The sequence below is a fragment of the Euleptes europaea genome, chromosome 2, assembly GCF_029931775.1.
Source record: "Euleptes europaea isolate rEulEur1 chromosome 2, rEulEur1.hap1, whole genome shotgun sequence".
In the NCBI taxonomy this organism is placed as follows: domain Eukaryota; kingdom Metazoa; phylum Chordata; class Lepidosauria; order Squamata; family Sphaerodactylidae; genus Euleptes; species Euleptes europaea.
The window spans coordinates 103,562,062-103,581,751 of NC_079313.1; the positions used below are offsets into that span (position 1 = coordinate 103,562,062).

At 43.3% G+C, this 19,690-nt stretch overlaps 1 protein-coding gene across 1 annotated transcript in view; it reads right to left on the bottom strand.

Moving 5' to 3' along the window:
- The window catches only part of LOC130473079 (arf-GAP with SH3 domain, ANK repeat and PH domain-containing protein 2-like), a 39,199-nt gene that overhangs the window by 6,486 nt on the left and 13,023 nt on the right, over positions 1–19,690 (bottom strand). The window contains exons 7-21 of the mRNA XM_056844605.1: positions 17,809–17,894; positions 14,916–14,991; positions 14,289–14,375; positions 13,630–13,730; positions 12,682–12,751; positions 12,465–12,552; positions 9,931–9,979; positions 9,409–9,572; positions 8,322–8,455; positions 7,587–7,678; positions 6,722–6,911; positions 4,197–4,282; positions 2,477–2,592; positions 1,826–1,893; positions 840–947 (exon numbers count right to left, since the gene is read on the bottom strand). Of these exons, the coding sequence (XP_056700583.1) occupies positions 840–947; positions 1,826–1,893; positions 2,477–2,592; positions 4,197–4,282; positions 6,722–6,911; positions 7,587–7,678; positions 8,322–8,455; positions 9,409–9,572; positions 9,931–9,979; positions 12,465–12,552; positions 12,682–12,751; positions 13,630–13,730; positions 14,289–14,375; positions 14,916–14,991; positions 17,809–17,894 (1,515 nt within the window). The remainder of the gene's footprint in view (positions 1–839; positions 948–1,825; positions 1,894–2,476; positions 2,593–4,196; positions 4,283–6,721; positions 6,912–7,586; positions 7,679–8,321; positions 8,456–9,408; positions 9,573–9,930; positions 9,980–12,464; positions 12,553–12,681; positions 12,752–13,629; positions 13,731–14,288; positions 14,376–14,915; positions 14,992–17,808; positions 17,895–19,690) is intronic.

The window sequence follows — 19,690 nt, forward strand, 5'->3', positions numbered from 1 at the left end:
TATGGACGGTCTATTTAGCTGTATGCACACAATACATAAAGAAAGGATGTCCCCCCCCCAATGGCCCTATCAAATAATGGGACTAATCACAAGAGCCAATGCCTCACATTTCTGGAAACCAAATTCTGGATCCAATTTGATAAAAGAACCAAATAGCAGTTGGGTGGCTAAAATTTCTTTAGGACTGATCAACAAAATTTTCATCCTTCAAATTTCAGGGAGAAGAATAAGTACAGCTTAAACTGAATCTTGTAACCTTGTAAGAAATACTCAAGATAAGGAGGCATTTAATGTAAAATGGATAGCTGACCAGCCAGCTGCAGAATAAGTGAATGACTACTTCATTAAGAAGGATGACCAACTCACCATATGTTTAAAGCATTTTGCAAATATCTTACTCACCATCCTACTTTTTAATAATAAAAGTGACTGTCTCAAAGAAAAAAACACACACCCTCAGCTGTGTGTTCCCAAGGGCTTTCCTGATTGGTGACTAGGTCTTCACTCCTGCAATCTACGGGAAACACGTATGAGCCACAGCTCAGCACAGACGAAATCATTCTTAAATAAATCCAGTGGATTCAATTAGCTTAAATGCACTTAACTCTCTCCATTATTGTGGCCTGGAACTATCTGCACACAACACTTGGGATCCTTTCAGTTTTCAGAAATATTCATATAGTTTTGCAGTTTTCATGGAATTATGCCAGAACCGTCACCCAGCTTTAACGGATCAATCACGTTTGAAAGGTACTGCTTCTGCTCTAACTGAGACATGGGAAACAAAGGATGAACTTCAGCCCACAAAAATGCATTGATCTGAAGTGCTGGGCTCTTACCTTTTCATCCAGATCGTCATCACTTTCATACATGTCCTCTTGGCCCAGCCACCACTCATATTCCACATGAGCACGCATATTGAACTGGTCATTTTGAGCCTGAAATAGCTGGAACATAGGGAAGACCTTGGCTCAGCTCATGATCTTGGAGTTTGCAGCAGATATTCCAAAGCAATTCCAAAAACCGCACTAGCTGTTTTCCATTAAGATTTCCATTAGGCTTACGTTGGGAAATGGGAAGTCTCAAAAACCAGGCAGAAGTGATTTCCACAGCTATAATCTCAGCACCAGAAACTGTTCCTTGATGGAACAGTGTGCACGTGTAAGGAGCAGTCAAGTCGCAGCCTATTTATGGCAACCTCGTAGGGTTTTTCAAGGCAAGAGACTAGAGATGGTTTGCCATTTCCTTCTTCTGCATAGTGACCCTGGAATTCCTTGGTTGTCTCCCATCCAAATACTAAACAGGGACAGCCCTGCCTAGCTTCTGACGAGATCGGGCCAACTTGGCTATTCAGGTCAGGGCTAATGGAACAGTAGTACTAGTTAAACCGGAAGGTGAGTATTTGTGGATTTAAGCCTGGGTTTTCCTGACACAGCCAAGCCTACCTAATATGGCAGACTTGACCAAGGTTTTTAAAATCCACCCATCTGCTAAACTGTATTTGTGTCCTCACTGGCTGTTCTTCCTTTGATGTGCTGCTGACATTTATACAAGGATGGGCACTTGTTACAAACACCCCCAGAAGTAAAATTTGCTCTGGAGACCATAGTTGGACACAAATAAAGTGAACATGTGAACAATGAACGGGCAATAATAATTCTTCAGTGTTGCTTCTGAAAAGACAAAATCCTAACACTTGAATTTTGCCTTCTCCCTACCTGGTTATGTTCAGATCCTAGAACACAGCTGCATCAGTAGAAAAACAACTACTTTATTGTCCCAGCTCATGCTTCAAAGGTGGGGGGGAGGAAATCTAATTTCTTACCAGATCTTCACACACGGCATAATTCATCTTCCTAGCAATGTCAAGGGCCATATCTCCAGCTTCATTAGCTGTTGAGAAATAACAATATTACTAGTTTTTAGTGATATCTGATAACTGTCACAGATTCAGTTCACTTGATATAATCATACTGACAATTTGTTTTGGATCCAAGTAGGACACTGGTATACTCACAGTGTAATGCTGTGCAAAGTTTCTCCAGACTAAGCCCATTGAAATCAATGGAGTAACTTTGCCTAGGATTGCTCTATGTGGGACCTACATTTGTCAGAAAGTCCATCTGAGTTAACTTTCGAAGAGTATGGCCACACAAGTGCTCTCCATACTAGCAAACCAATGCTTTGACCCTAAGGAAGATGTGTGGGCATAGCAAAAGGCCAAAGGAAGTGTGGGCAAAGGAAAAGGCTAAAGGAAAATAATCATGACATGGAACTCACCCCATCCTGTACCTAGTGTGGTCAGGACTGAGCACCTTTGCTAATTATACCACTTGCAGGTGGGAAATTGGGTATGTGCACCTCCTTGGTATTTTGCTTTGTCCAGTGATACAATGAAATAGGATGATAAAAACCTAAGTAACCACGTTTTCCCCCTTCTAAATAAAAACAACATTTTTATTTAATAGCCACTTACTAATTGTAATGCTGACTTTGGCTCGTAGAAGGAGTTTAATGCATTCCGGCTTATTATGAAGGCTGCAGTAATGAAGAGGAGTGTTTCCCTTGGATGTCTGCTTCAGCAGGCTCCCACTGAATGAGAGACAATTATTAGGCATGTGTGCAGATTCCTTTTTAAGAGAGACAACACAAACAATTTGGTTTCTCTGGTATGTACTAAATATGCAGCACGGCCAGGGCTGACTCTATAATGAGGTGACATGAGGTGGTGACATCAGGTAGCAGCCCCCTTCTCTTTGGCCACTTTCTTGCCCCGGCCTCTGTCACTCCTGCCCACCCTCCAGCAAGAGTGCGTAATGATCCTTCTCTTGGCATTCTCCAGACATCTTGAAATATGCCACAGCAAGCTGCAGACGCTTAATAGGGATTCTCAAACTCTTGAGTTTGGAAAGCCGTATTAGGCAGGGGCAGATTGCCACACTGCGTTTCATGATTCCTGGGGAATGAGAAAGGAAGGAAAGTTAGCCATTCTGGGTCAGGGAGTGGAGAGGTGGCCGGTGGTGGTGGCAGCAACCAGCTGGGGGCAGTAGTCTTAGGTGGCACCCCCTGTTGAGCCATCACAGAGTGGGGCAAGTCTCCACAGTCTTTCCCCCCTCCCCCGGCTGTCCACCACCATAGTAGTTATTGGGGTTACTCAACCGCGTCACCTTAATTGTCCTGCTGAATGCCCATATTTGGACTTCCATTTCCACCTATTCACCCTCCGGCACCTCACCCTTGTAAACCCATAACTAGGGACTCTTGAGCCCCCAAACTTTGCAGTTGGTTCTGCATCTGAGCCTCCTTCTCCAACACTGCAGCTGGCTCATTTTCTGGACCTTCACCCTTTTGCTGAATCACTGAATCCTTTCCTTTGGCTCCTAGATCTTTATCCCTTGCTTTGATCCCCAACTGCATAGCTGGTTTTGGATTTTTCCTTCACCCAGGAAATTCCCTGGCCTGGACCAGCTTTTCATTTTCATGCCTCAGAACTCAGCACAGTAGACTCTTCTCTTCAGGATAAGGCACTGTATGTTTTTACTTTCACCCTTCATTTCCTCATTCACTCCCAATTAGGCAACAACCAGGGACAGCAACGTTGTTTATGTTTTTGCTTTCCCTTACAGTTAGATTTCTTATGAGATCACAAGGTTATGGGATCCAACCCATTATTTTCATATTGCCTCAGGTACAAAGCTTTTCAGTGGAGTTGGTTTACATATTGAGCTGTGAGTAGTCAAATGATGAGAAAGCAACTGATATGAATCTTTCACAAGTGCTAGAACACAAAGCCAGAATTCTGCCAGGCTGTAGAATTCCGAGGTTTGTTGGATGAAGAAACATAATTAAATTCTGCAATCGAGGGTGGTGTTGTGGCTGAAGAGAGCCCCATGTTCTGGCAAGAAGGTGAGGCTTCATCAGTCCAAGAAGCTATTGCTTCAGGACAATCCTTGTTGCAAAGATATATTGGGACCATGTTGAAGATCTAATGCTACTGTGTCAAAGAGAAGGGTCTTTAGTCCACGGCACTGTTGGCCCAGTACCAATCACTTGCCTTCACTCATTTATTTCAGGTGAATACATTGATAAATACAGCAAATATATCCACACTGAGTCTCAACAAGAAAGGCAGATTATAAATGAAGTTCATAAATAAATCATGAAATCTGTCTGGCAAGACTGTGGAGTCTGCTTACCTGTTCTGCACCAGAAAATCAACAATATGCAAAGAGGTTCGGTCAGACATGAGAATTGCCAAGTGAAGGAGCGTTTCTCCGGGTTCCTTTCAGCAAGAAAAAAAAATGAAGTGACTGTGCAAAAGTATTTTGGTGTTTCCTTGAAATCAAGGGTAGGACTAACCACTGCTCATTTCTGGCAACGTGGGAATTGCTACCCTAGTAGTTCACCTAACCTAATGGCCATTCTGAGGCCATACTCCAAAGCAAAATCTTTATGGAATGGTTCATGCAGGCTCTCTGAGTAGCATTTTGCTACTTGTGGAAATTTAAGGAAAAGCAGCGCATTACTTGTGTAACAGAGTAGGCCTTTTTGAGAACTCCATCTAGGGCAGTACTCTGACAATGCTGCAGACAGAGACACAGGAAAAAGAAACCCAGCAAGGCTGATGGGATCCAATCTTCATATTTGTGTTTAAGTGGCTTTGTTCTGTAAATAGTGCAAATGGAAATGTATAATTTGAGTTACCGTTATATTACTTTTTCCCATGTTTGGGGCATCACTGGCTGTAAAGTGTGGATGCTTTGCAGCCTGGCTGGGCAGCCAAGCCAAAACTTTGAGGACTTTGTACCGGCTTTCATTCTGTTACCAGTGCTGTTTTGTTTGGCATCTTTAGAGTGAAGAAGAGCTTAAACTGGAAAAGATATCTTTACTGCAAAAGACAACTAGGAGGTTGCTCTATTTTTTTTTTGAAGAATTGATAGTTACTGCTCTGTAATTGAAGAGAGCTAACAGCCGCGTGGCGCAGAGTGGTAAGTTCCAGTACTGCAGTCCAAGCTTTGCTCACGACCTGAGTTCGATCCCAATGGAAGTTGGTTTCAGGTAGCCGGCTCAAGGTTGACTCAGCCTTCCGAGGTTGGTAAAATACCCAGCTTGCTGGGGGTAAAGGGAAGATGACTGGGGAAGGCACTGGCAAACCACCCTGTAAACAGAGTCTGCCTAGGAAACGTCGGGATGTGACGTCACCCCATGGGTCAGGAATGACCCGTTGCTTGCACAGGGGACCTTTACCTTTTTTTAATTGAAGAGAATAAGAGAGATTGCTGTTTCTGTCCATCCTAGGGAAGTCAAGGCCACTGAAAGGAACAGAAGTCTGCTTTGTTCACCACGTTGAGTCAGTTTTCAGGGAATTATAATCTAGCAACAGGTGGTTTTGGTGGTTTCCGACTCACCACTAACAGGGACTGCCCACCCCCACACATTTCCTTGAAGTGTCAAGATCTTGCTGGTCTTTTCTGCAGCTGACCAACCTGAGAGAGTCTGCCAAACCATTCAGGTGATTGAGCTCAGCTACTGACTCAGGGATTTTTTCCAGAGGCTCTTGAATTAGAATTCTATTCAGTTGACTTAACTTTGGGGCAATGATGTATATTAATGCATCTTCTGTTTATGGACCATTAATTGTCCCGGTGTGTGAGCAGGGAAGTTTTATTCTAAGGAGGGCCTCTGTCTAAGAACAGGTAGAGAGGGCCAGGTTACAATTTCTCTCTTCTTTCCTCCATTTTTTAAAGAAAGTAAAGCAGGTGGGAGAAGAGAAAGGAATGTTGAATCCTTGTCCTGCCAGCCATATGCCTAAACAAAATTGTCCTCCTCAAGTTGTTTCCTGCCTGTGGGGAAAAGGAAAAGGGTATCTTTCCCCCTGCAAACAGGCAAGTAGTTTGTGAGTACAATTCTAAACAGATAATCAGCTGGTAGGGAAAAATCAGCCTCTCCTTTCTCCCTGCTGGTCCTCTCCTTAACCCAAAGCTGTTTTGCATTTAAAAAAAATCAGGAAGAGATAGGGTTGCCAGCTCCAGGTTGGGAAATACCTGGAGATATTTGGGGCGGAGCCTGAGGAGAGCGGAATTTGGGGAGGGGAGGGACTTCAATGTCATAGAATCCAATTGCCAAAGCAGCCATTTTCTCCAGGTGAACTGATCTCTATCAGCTGGAGATCAGTTGTAATAGCAGGAGATCTCCAGCTAGTACCTGGAGTCTGACAACCCTAGGAAGAGGGAGCAGGGAAGTACATGTACAATATAGTGTGGCCTTGAATTCTCAGCCCTATTACTTCATCATTACTGTACAAGACGGAACAGAAGATTGGTCAAAACTGGCTGTTACTAGTAAATAGTGGTGATTCTATCAATTTGTTAATCATATTTAGGCAACATAAACATGGCAGAGAGATCGCTAAAGGAGACACCAGAGGCACTGGGGGAAATATGCATAAGATAAAGTTGGTAAAGATACTAGGCTTTCTTATAATAATGGGAATCCTTATCATGAAAGCAAACAACCTTCAAAAACTACCAAGTGGCCAAGACAAAAATATTAGTTTTAGTTTTATACTCTTTTAGTATAGAGTTCTGGAACCAAAGCCTTCTTGCAGGTTTCATCAAAAAGAGTTTTATTTGTAGTGTATCATGCTCTGTCTTGCTGCACTGGCAACACTTCTGCTAAGGAGTATACGCATTTGGTTACTCATGGAAGGGGCAAATCTTACCTGTCTGGGCTCCAATAGACGCTCACTTAAATCCACCTTTTCAGCATATGCCTGAAGCAAGACAAATACATCCTTTCCTTTGACAGCATCCTGAAGTTCCTTGAGCCTAGCTGTTGAGCTCCCTGTGATTTTCTGGGCAGCATATTTCCTATCAACGTACTTGGAAATGATGAAGTCCTTCCGAAGAGTCCTGGAAAAATAGAAAAAGAAGAACACATTGGACAAAGAGAGGAAACCACAGATTCCAGGGAGTCCAAATCCACCTAGATGAAGAACCAACAGTAAAGCTGACAAGTGTGGTGATTCTCTAAACAATCCTCAAATGCCTAAAGCCAGATAATATTTATTTACTTCTTCTTCCCACACAGATGGCCTCTCGTCCAAACATTAATTCTTTCTAGAGTTGCCAGGTCCCTCTTTGCTACCAGCGGGAGGTTTTTGGGGTGCAGCCTGAGGAGGGCGGGGTTTGGGGAGCAGAGGGACTTCAATGCCATAGAGTCCAATTGCCAAAGCGGCCATTTTCTCTAGGTGAACTGATCTCTATCGGCTGGAGATCAGGTGTAATAGAGGGAGATCTCCAGCTAGTACCTGGAGGTTGGCAACCCTAACTCTTTCTTATCTGTATAACTCTTTGTAACTCTTTACCACAGTAGTAAGGATAAAATGGAGGAGAGAAGAACCAAGTATACTGCCCTGAGCTCCTTAGAGGAAGGGCAAGATAAAATGTACTAAATACATTTTCTTACATCTAATTAGTAATCTGTCTCTAAAATGCCACCAAAGCAAGTGTTTTTAAATCTAGGTTTGGGAATACTAATATACATATACACAATAACAACAACAATAAGGAAGAACTATAATTTACATAGCACTGTCAGTAATAGGCTTTGGAGATGAACTGGGAAGCTTGGCTTCTAGTATGTCATTAAATCTTGAGTTTCCAATATTCTTAGCCAACTGCAAAAACAAGAAAACAAAAAAAGACAGTTTAACATAATGATGAAAACCATAACTTTGTCAGCATTAATAACTCTGTTATCATTTAATTATAAATTACATTTATCATTAAATTTAAATTGCACAAGAAGGGACAGGAGGAAAGAAACCACAGATGCTGATACTGGGTTAGTAGGAGAGACAAGGCCATGGGATGTACACAGTAAGTAGTGATAGAATAGATGGTGATAGAATCAGCAGAGTCCAAAAAGTGAGAAACATAAGAATCAGCAGAGTCCAAAAAGTGAGAAACATAGGAATGTTTCTAGAAATGCTGCCCCAGAAACCAATAAAGCAAAGAAAATCAATAATTTGCATCAAGGTTTGCCAACCCCAGGTGGAGCCTGGAGATCTCCCAGAATTACAACTGATCTCCAGACTACATAGATCAGTTTCTCTGGATAATGGAGAAGGTAGACTCTGAGGCATCACATCCCCGCTGAGCTCTCTCCCCTCCCCAAACTTCACCCCCCCATCTCCATCCCCAAATCTCCAAGAATTTCACAACACAGAGTTGGCAATCCTTTTTTCACCAGAAAGGGGAAATGCTGTCCTGAACTTTGAAAGGAAGGCGGTGGTACAGAACGCACCATCAACTCCTTACCAGGAGCTCTGAGGTTGACAGCTTATCCAAGGCTAGGGATTGAATGCGTGAGTGGTGGACCCCCATCTCCCGATGAATCCCAGAACATTCGATGCAGATCAGAATTCCCAAATTAATGGACAGCCATGCTGGGTCTGTGAAGCCAGGAAACACATGGATATGGTTAATGCTCCACCTTGCCAAAAAATTATGTACATCATGATGGATAATCTTCATGTCTTTCCCTCACAACCTCTCATAACTCTAAAAAATGAGTAAGAGCCTTGAAATCATGGGAAGGGGGAATAATGCTCATTGCTGGGGCACTCTTCCCCCTGTAGATATGTGCCAGTATCCCACTTCTTGCATAAGCCCACTGGACACTCCAATTCTATACAGTGTAATAATATCTCTTGTCTTTTTAAGAGCACTCAATCCATTTTTTCTCCATGAAGAAGTTTGACAGAATTCTTTTCAGAGGGATGGGGAAATTAAAACACATTATAGACTGAGAATCTGGTGAGGATTGTAACCTTCATAAATGCCTGAAGTTCATGGTGTAACCTTATAGTTACTGCAGGCCTCCAGGGCAGGTAACGGGAGAGGGGGGCTGCTTGTTGAAAGGATAACGTAGACTTCAGCAGGATTCCGGTTGGAGAATTAGCTGTACAGAATGGCTCTTTTCTGTCACCATGGATCAAATGGCAGACATACAGAGGCCTTTTATGCAGGGACGTTGCCCTGTGGTCACCCCGCCAACTGCTTCGGGGCTTCCTTTTGATTATACATGCCTTTCCCACCCATCAGAGGTCAACTCACTCTCCCGGTGCATTTTGCCCGCATTTTCTAGATTCTGGCTAAAACAGCATCTGGAAAACGGGCAAAACACGCAGGAAGAGTGAGAGTGAAGCGACCTCCGACAGGCGGAAAAGGCACTCATAATTGAAAGGCAGCTCTGAAGAAGTCAGCAGGGGTGACTGCAGCCAATGTATGAAACTTGCATGTCATGAGTGTTGGCACTTCTACAGTTTGGTCACAGGACATCTCTATTTGCTGTATACCAAGATGGTTGTGTGGAGGGTGGATTAGCTAACTTCTACTTGTGTACCAGATGCCGAGCAGTCACAGCACATGCTGTTTCCTGGCATGCGCTTTATCTCCTCAGTGATTGCTCCAGTTAGGTCTTCCATACTGCTCCCTTCCCGGCCAGGTGACTGTTTGAATGCCACATTCAGGGCCTCTTCTTTACTGTTGCTGAGGACAGAGATCCATCTGCAATGAAGGAGGAAACTAACATCAGGTAAATGGAACATCCTGAAACAACATGACCCACCAAGCTGAATGCAGTCTACCAGCCATGCTATTGTGGTCTCCCAAGTTCTGTAGAAATGGCAGTAAATTATTCTGAAAAGAGGTGGTTTTAGCAGTTTTATCTTTATCAACCCCCTGGTGGGTTGCTATACCCATTGGGTGGCTGGGCCACTGCATTTTCCTGGGGTGTCACAAGTTGTGCAGACGTGATCACAGTTCTGGATGAAAGATGCTTTAGATTAGAATGCTAATTTCAACTCTACAAGTCAAAATATATTGCTCCCAAGTAATAATTTTGCTCTAGCTCCCCAGTACTTACACAGCACATTCCCGGTCATCTTCTGCCAAGAAGTGGTATGTTCGGTTATCTGTTAGGGGAAGGTAAGTTTGAAATAATAGCAGAATAAAAAATAATATACCACAAATATGCCCACACATGAAAAAAAATCTAGATAACTATATAAAATAATAACTGGACTGAACAGCCAGTAGAGCCATTCAGTATATAACAGAACCCTTTCTCATAAGTGGCATCTGAATGGGTCACAAAATAAATGCTGGTTCATTATTATTAATCACATATATGTTCTCCAAAGAGCTCAGGATGGCATACATGGGGTTGTTATACTTTCCCCCCTTAACAGCCCTGAGAGGCAGGTGAGACTAAAAGCAATTGGCCAAGGTCCCCATTGAGTTTCATGGCTGACTAATTATTTGAAACCAGGTCCCTCAGATTAACTCCAACATTAAGAGTTTTCATACTAATGTGATTTCGGTATAGGATTACCTCAGCAAAGCCCATAATGTTCAAGATCTAACCATCTGTAGTAGTCTCTAGGGTCCTTTGGAAAGTTTTCTTACCCCAGGGGCCACTTGATAAACTGAATTAGATGGGAAGTCTAGCTATGCAAGCTTTATTAGCACAAACAAATCTAACTTAAAGCACAAAATAAACCAGCATCTGCCACTATCTATTAAATTTGCAATATAAATGTTCAGTATCTAAGAGGATCAACTGCTTAATCTTAGAGCTCTACCTGACATACAAGTTATACTTTCACTATACTTTCTTGAACTAACCAATTACTTCCTCCTCAAGGGCTGTTATACTCTTTCCTAGCAAATTTGGCTGAAAAAACAAAAGTATTTACCTAGGATGTGAGAAGTATTTACTTTTTTAGGAGATGTATATGGTGGCTCACAAAGTAAATAATACAATAAAATCATAAAAAACATAAAATTAATAACCATAAAATCCAGCCAGGGCATAAAAACACATAAAACACATACAACAAGCATATCAGATCCACCCATGTTAGAACACACTGTTTTACCTAACCATGACATTAGGCTTATTATTTACCATATGCAAAGGAAAAAAAACCCATTGCAGCCAAATAAATAAAACTACTATTTTTAACTTAATAGCATGGCCAGATGACATAAAGGGCAGGTAATTTTTAAGGTCCAGGAGATCTATAGCTTGAAGCAGCAGTTCCTGAGTTAGAAATCTAAGCTCCTCTCTTCCTGCTTGGAGAGAGGTGCAGCATGGGACCCAGTGGACATGGCTTTTGATGAAGATCTGTTAGTAGGGTTGCCACTGCAGGTCCACCCTGGCCACCAGCAGGGGATGGGAGTGGGGGTAGGGTGCCAGATCCAGGTTGGAAAACTTGGAGATTTGGGGATGGAGCCTGGGAAGGGCAGGGACCTCAGTGGGGTACAATACCATAGAGTCCACCCTCCAAACTATTCATTTTTCTCCAGGGGAACTGATCTCTGTAGTCTGGAGATGAGCTGTAATTCCGGGGGATGCACAGCTCCCACCTGGAGGCTGGAATCCCTACCGACTAGCCACAGTCTTGACTCCTGACGTGATTTTGTAGAACAACTGGAAAATTAGGTCCAGGACACAGAACAATAGGCTAAGAGATTGAGATGGTTCTTCAGCACAGGCCATAAGGCCAGGCTAGTACAGACTTGTCATAGCAAAACATCAAACGTCCGGGGCTGACGGTTTTGTTATTGCCTGTTGTAAATCAACAACCTAACTTCCTAGAAATTGTACAGTCTGGCTTTCTAGAAATTGGCAACTCTGACAAATGCAGGCACAGACGTAACATTGCATGTGTGTAAAGTGCTGTCAAGTCACATCCAACTTATGACAACTCAATAGGGTTTTCAAGGCAAGAGACTAACAGAGATGGTTCGCCATTGCCTTCCCCTGCATGGTGACCCTGGTATTCCCATCCTTTTCTCTGCTTAGCCTTCTCACCACTCTACCACACCCTAACAAGAGAGGGAGGAGTGAGATTTCTGCAACAAATTCTAAGTTAAACGCTTAGCTTATAAGTGAGGAGTACAAGGCAGTATTCTCCCCCACACACACCGGCTGTATAGCCATCACTCAAGAGCAGAAGGCTTCGGCATTTGCCTCAGCGTCAAACTTGCTCAAGCTTGCTGTGAAAGAATTTTAGGGAGTTGGAAGAGCAAATGCCTATTACTAGCTCCCTTAATAATGTGGACACCAGCCAGCTAAATACTAACAAAACAAAGGGGTGCTTTCACACATGCCAAATAATACACTTTCAATCCACTTTCAATGCACTTTGCAGTTGGATTTTACTGCGTGAAATGACAAAATCCACTTGCAAATGATCTTTAAGGTGCATTGAAAGTGGAGTGAAAGTGCATTATTCAGCATGAAAGATAATAAAACTAAAAATAAAGTAAAATAAAACACTCCACAATGCAGAGTACCGCCATAACACTGTTCTCAGCTCAACGGTCTTAGTGTCACAGAAACCAGGTGCTCTATCAAACTCTTCCTAAGAAAATGAATTGATAGGGACTTACGTGAAATAAGATCAAAACATTTCCTGTCATCCACATTTGGCTTCACTTGGCAAGTGAGTAAATTCAGCTTCACTGGAGGGCGATTTAACTAGTTGGTGAAAAAAAAAGAATCTGTTTTAGGAGTATCTGGCTACAACCCTATGCACACTTACTTAGAGTAAATGTTTGACAAATCTATCAACACTAAACTTTTTAAATTATGAAATAAGATGCATACCGTGCTGTGTGAGATGGTCAGATAGCCGTTCCTGACTGTGCACTTTCTCTTCTGCCAGACTTTTCTTAAGCTGAAATTTGGAAGTAAAACATATGCATTTTACAGAAAGCTAAAAATACAGTCTTACATGGGTATAAGGCCATTGAGTCCACCTTTCAAAGTGGCCATTTTCTTCAGGTGAGCTGATTCCCACTGTGGAGAAAGGCTGTAGTTTTCCAAGGTAGAGGCTGAAGGGTATGCACATGTGGAAAAGAACTATGGGTGAAGCTGAAACCCCCTTGCTTTGCACGTAACCACAGATCCCAGTGTCAGACAAACAAATCACTTTTTAAACACACAACAACTTATCTAATACAGCATAAGTGCTAGCTGGTATATTTTTAAATGTGCAATAATGTGTAAAAATGCCTTAGTATGAGGCAGCCCAATTTTTTTTGCCTAGCACTTATTACAACTACACTCTTTAACACTTATTAAACAAGCTGTGTAGGTTAGCCCTGAGGATGCCATATTTTCAAATAATAAATATATTAAAACCCCATCAAATTTTGAGACCAGTAGCATCTTAAGGACAAACAAGATTTCCAGGGTATAAGCTTTTGAGAGTCAAAACTCCCTTGGTCAGATACCCTGAAAATCCTGCTGGCCTTTAAGGTGCTAGCAGGCTCGAATCTTGCTCTTCGACTGCAGATCAACATGGCTACCCACCTGAAACTAAAACCCATCTGTATGTAATGAAAGCTTGACACAAATCAGGCTGCCAAAGCCTTTGTGTCTTTAAACAACTTGGAAGACAGTCAAATCTTTCTCCGCAGAGGTTCAGCAAGTGTGGAATGTTTGCTTTGTAGCTGTTAAAGGCACAGACGCTGTGCCAGAAAGAAAAATAAAAACCTGGCAACCTGAGATACAAAAACATGAAAATGGCATATCTGGAGTACTTTCACTTACCCATCACTCTTTTTGAAAAGGCTCCCTGATTTTTCTGTGCCATATTGCTTATTTCCCTGCAGCTGGTGCATGCTGTATCTCAGCGGCTTACTAATACAATCCTATTGGACAAAAACAAATAGACCAATTGACAGCCGTTTTTCCCCTCAACTACAGTTCTAATTAATGGTCAGAGTGAAAATACACACACAAAAATGCTAGGAGAACATTTCCTTAACATGATTCTATACATTCAGCTTGTTCTCATTCATGGGTAGTTTTTGTGGAAGAGGAGAATTCCTTCCGGCCTAATCTATAGTGCATTCGCTCCCATATAGCTATTAGGCAGTCCCCAGCTATCAGTGATCTAAAGGGGTCAACATGCATGCTGCTCATCTAAAAGGAAGGGATCTGGGAAGCCATTGTCATGACTCCCTTGACCAATTATCAGCTTTTGTCCCATGATGAGAAGTTTGAATCTTTTTCTTAATACTATTTTTGCTACAGCAGCGTGGTGGCAGTTGTACTCCACAGAAAGCTTGACCTCAAGGTTTATTTTTATTTATTTATTTAAAATGAACATTTCTTATTCCAATATAATTCCTTCCAGCCCCTGACAAGTACCTACAGCTGAGTAGCAATCTGTTCTCTCTTAGACAAAATACAACACCCTGGTTTACCTCTTTGCATTCCAGCTGCAGTGCTGCTTTGAGCTGATCACGAAGGGAGCACAGCTGCTTCTTCTCCTCCTCCTGCTGTGCCTTCATCTGAAAGACATCGTACCAAATATTCCTTCAAGCAAAGCAAAAGAGTTCTCTGCGATTGTTGCTAAAGCCTTCTTGTAGGCATTTCCTTCCTCTTTGCATTCCGCACGGAAGAATTTTTCCATGTCTACAGGAAGTATCAAGCACCCAGTACAGAAAATTATTTAAACACAAGCTGAACAACTGAGGTTAACTGTAACCAACACACAACTCTTGGGATACCCCAGCATGGAGTAGGGGTCACTGGGGGTGTGGGGGGGGGGAGGAGGTAGTTGTGAATTTCCTGCATTGTGCAGGGGTTTGGACTAGATGATCCTGGTGGTCCCTTCCAACTCTATGATTCTATGAACTCTATTGGTTATGACTGCAAGGTCAAGATATGTGTTATCAAATTGTAAGTCACCTGAAAAGTATTTATGAGAATGATAACATTACTGATCAGTGGTTCCACACTGTTTCCTTAGAGTTCTCCCCGATAGCTCTCCCCCCCGCCGCCATTTTGTTATTCCCTCATGCATTAAGAATTTGATGAAGTATGCTTACACTATGAAGCTCAGGGACAAGACTCTCTATAAACTGTCTGTGCTTCTCTGTAGCCTTTAAACATATCTGAAAAAAACTGACAAAAAACGTTGTGATACATAAAACACAAAATAATATTTCTAATTTACACATAGTTTTGTGACCTCCATACTCCACTATGGGCCTATATTACTTTTAAAATTAGATAAATTCTGTGGGTAGAAATAGAGCTTCCATGTTTAAAGATAATCTCCCTATGATTGCCAGATGTGTGTGTGTGTGTGGGAGGGTGCCTTCCTTCTTTCCATCTTTCAGTTAGCCATGGCTGGAGAGAGTTCTGGTTTACACCTACAGGCATACAGAGAGCCTGATATGTACAGTATTTAGGGTTCCCAAGTGCCCGCTTCTGGAGGGCAATCTACCGCCCATTGTTCTCCTTGTCCGCTGACTCCCAGTTGGTGGGCGGGGGATTTAGGGAGGCGAGGTTGAGGGCTGCAACCAGTGTCATCTACGCGATGACGTCAGGCTTGTTGGGGCAGCCCCAACCCCGGCCGTGGAGAGAAAAGCAGCCCGTCTTCCCTGCCTCCCCGCCAAACAGCTGATTGAAAAAACAGCTGATCAGCGGGGAGGGTCTGGGGCAGGCGGGGGAAGGTCGCCGGAGAAGAGAAAAGAAGGCGACCATGGCAGCGGCCGCAGGGAAAGCCTGACGAGCCGGCCCAGACCTGTGTCTTTCTCCGAGGGAGTGTTGGATTTGATCCAGGCCCAATGGATCGTGATTGTGGTTAGAGAGAATCAGGTCAAGCACACAATAAAACAGAGTCAAAGACTTTTCTCTTAATCAAACAAAAATCCTTTACTTTCCTAAAAATAGGGAGGGTTACTTGGAGTAAAAACAAATAACAATCTTTCTATCTAGTTCCGTATAAATCTTGCTAGCTAAGGCTTAAACCTCTTTTGTCTGTGTCCCAGCTCAGGAGAGCTAAGAACAGGCCTCTTGCTTCTGTGAGATTCAAAAGTAACTAACCCATCCTGCCCCAATTTCACACCTTTAACAAAGGAACAGGGTAATAAACGATTCTGGCTCTGTGCCTTTCTGCGCGTTTGCAATGGCGATTCCCTAGCCAATAGAATACTTACATCTTGTCAGTTCATCATCCCCTCGAGACTATCTAAACCAGTGGTTCCCAACCTTTTTTTGACCAGGGACCACTAGGACTTTTTTGTTCGGTGCAGGGACCCCAAGGGTTAAAATAAAAATTCCGATAATTTGAAAATAAACTTAAATCATAACTGTTAGTTAAACATTAAACTTAGAATAATACTTGAATATATTTTTATAATAGAGAGCTTTTAATTGAAAATATTAATTTATTATGGGTTTATAACTTTGTTTCGCGGACCTTAATTTAGTTCTCATGGACCCCTGGGGGTCCGCGGACCCCCGGTTGGGAACCAGTGATCTAAACTGTTGATATAAACAAGTTAACTCTTTAACTGCCCTGACAGAAATGGAACTCGCATTGAATCCCTAGTAGGGAGACCCAAGCCTTCCTGAAACCCTACCTGCAGCAAAACAAACAAAAAACGCCTGGAAGGAGTTCTGCTTGCCGCTGAGAAAGGAGAGCCAGCGGTGAGTCTTCGGACGCTGGTGATTTATTTCCCACTTCAGCATTGCACTGGGGGTATTCGCCCGCCCGTGGGGGGGCGGGCGGTTGGGGCTGCCCCAACAAGCCTGACATCATCACGTAGATGACGCTGGGCGCAGCCCCCATCCCCCGCCTCCTTAAACCTCCCGCCGGTTGCAAGGAGGGACCTGGCAACCCTAACAGTATTATAACATTATAATGATATAACAATATTCAGCTGCTGATTTTAAAAAAATACACACTGAAAAAGCCCTGGTAGCAGGGTGTGATGACCACTGCCTGGGGACTGGTGCAGGGAAATTTGGAGGAATTCTGCCATGTAGAGGCTCTGCTGGTGCTATGCAGTAGCAACAGGGAAACTACAAAAGCATGCCCCTGTGTTAGGGTTACCAGCTCCGAGTTGGGAAATACCTGGAGATTTTGGGGGTGGAGCCTGAGGAGGGCGGGGTTTGGAGAGGGAGAGACTTCAATGTCATAGAATCCAATTGCTAAGGTGACCATTTTCTCCAGGGGAATTGATTTCTATTGCCTGGAGATAGGTTGTAATAGCCGGAGACCTCCAGCCATGACCTGGAGGTTGGCAAACATACCCTGTGTAGAAAACACCCTGTTTCCCTGGTTAGGGTTGCCAACCTCCAGGTAGGATCTGGAGATCTCCCAGAATTACAACTGATCTCCAGACCACAAAGTTCAGGTCCCCTGGAGAAAATAGCTGCTTTGGAGGGTGGAGTCTATGGCATTATACCCTGCCGAGGTCCACCCCTTCCCCAAACCATGCCCTCCTCTGACTCTACCCCCACAGTTGGCAACCTTATTTACCGTAGTATTCTAAAGTAAGGTCAATTCTAGAATGTTCTAGAAGCTAGAATGTTCTAGAACAGGAATTCTATTAGTGCTTGTTCAAGCAGCAACTTTTAAAAGGAATCACTTTCCACTTAACTCTTGTATAGTTTTTACTGGTCGGATTGACTGTACCAATAAATTATTATATTCCACTTTAGGGTCATGCCAAGCCCTGTAGCAGTGGCATTACAACAGTTAAAACAAATGTTATGGAGCAGGGGAAACATTGCTAGGGGAGAAAGAGTCCTTGAAAAATCTACACTGTAGTAGAAGGGCATATATTACAACAATCAAATCATGAAAAATGAATAAATAAGATGAATTAGTGACTTGCTGCAATACATCAGTTAGCTGGTACCTCATGACTCTTCACAGTAAAAAATATATAGTGAGGAACAACAACATAGACAGCAGATTGCACTTACTTGAATTGGGCATTGCAGTGATTGATGTTGTTTTGCAGCAAGTCAACCCCTTTCTTGGTTTTAATTTCATTCACTTTAATTAGATACTGGAGGAAAAACACACACCAAATGTTGTTGACTTGCTGAGTCTAAATTTTCTAATCAAATATTGTTTGTTTGCCTCTCCTGTGCTCTTGACTGCATTCTGCAGCGATCCATTATTTCTGCTTTGTATAAACTAGTTTTTCCTCCCCCAAATTATGTACTTAATTAAAAATATGGCATAAATTTCCTTTTGTAAACTACACCTTTTGCGCCTTGTTAACACATAAAATACAAGATAAATCAAAATAAAACCAAAGACCTTGTCTTAGAAGATAACAAAGTACTTTGGCTTACTTAAGCTGGTATTATTTCGTGGTTACCACATACTTAAAAAAAAGCAGATAGTATACAATTTTTGAAATATCACTTAATTCACCCTTTGCTTTAATTTACTAACTGTTATCTTTCCAGCTATGGGGAGGCATATACTTTTTTCAACAACATTTTTTGTGTGTGTGCTGTCAAGTCACAGCTGATTTATGTCGACCCTGTAGGGTTTTAAAGGCAAGAGATGTTCAGAGGTGGTGTGCCATTGCCTGACTCTGTGTCACGGCCATGATATTCCTTGGAGGTTGCCCATCCAAATACCAACCAGGGCCAAGCTTGCTAAGTGTCTGAGATCTGACAAGATCAAGCTAGCGTGGGGCTATTTAGGATAACAACTAAACGCAAAAAAAAAAGCCACTGTTATTGGTGCATAGTTCCAGCTTTGCTGGTGGTGCAGGGCAATATGTGCAGCCAGGTGCTGCCACATGGACAAGGGGATATGCTGACACTACTAAGGTTGCCAAGTGCCAGGTGGTGGCAGGCAAACCCCCGCCAATCCACCTGGCTGCCCACCAACCAGCTGAGGGTCGAAGGGCAACACGTGCACGTGTGCCTGCCTGCCACACCACATCACTTTTGGTCTACACCCGGAAGCGCCGCATCGCAAGGGGCCTTTTACCACTCAAACTCCCAGTTTGAGTGGTAAAGGCCCCTTGCAATGAGGAGCTTCCGGGTGCAAACCGGAAGTGACGTGATCGCATCTGCACAGCCGCGCACTCAATCTCTCCCTCACCTCCACACCAAAAAACTCCCGCCAGAGGAGAGGGGGGACCTGGCAACCCTAGACACCACACTAAAACCCACTTTGGGGTATGCTGACACCAGACCTCCCTTATTTAGAAACTGGAGTTAAAAATTGTTTCCTTTCCATTTAGGTTGCCTTTCGTGTAGGGTTGCCAGGTTCCCCCTCTCCTCCGGCAGGAGGTTTTTGGGGCGGAGGTGAGGGAGAGATTGCGGCCGCGCTGACGCAATGGCTTAACTTCCAGTTTACACCTGGAAGGGCTGCATCGCAACGGGCCTTTACCACTCAAACTGGGAGTTATACCACTGGGAGTTTGAGTGGTAAAAGGCCCCTTGTGATGCATTTACACCCAGAAGTGCCGCATTGCAATGGGCCTTGAGTGGTAAAAGGCCTTTTGCGATGCGGCGCTTCCGGGTGTAAACCAGAAGTGATGTGGCGCCGCAGGCAGGCACACGTGCACGGGTTGCCCACCGACCCTTAGTTGGTTGGCGGGCAGCCAGGTGGCTTGGCGGGGGTTTGCCCGCCACCACCTGGCACTTGGCAACCCTACATACATGAGACAATTGTGGTATACTATCAAGTAGTTATATATACATATGCAGGTGCTAGGAAGCCATAATTAGCAGTCACTATATAATCTGTTCACTAGAAAATATCAACAGCCAGCCTTTCTGCAGAGAGAAAGGGAGAAGGAACAATGGTCCTTCCATCAGCCTGGGTGGGCAACTG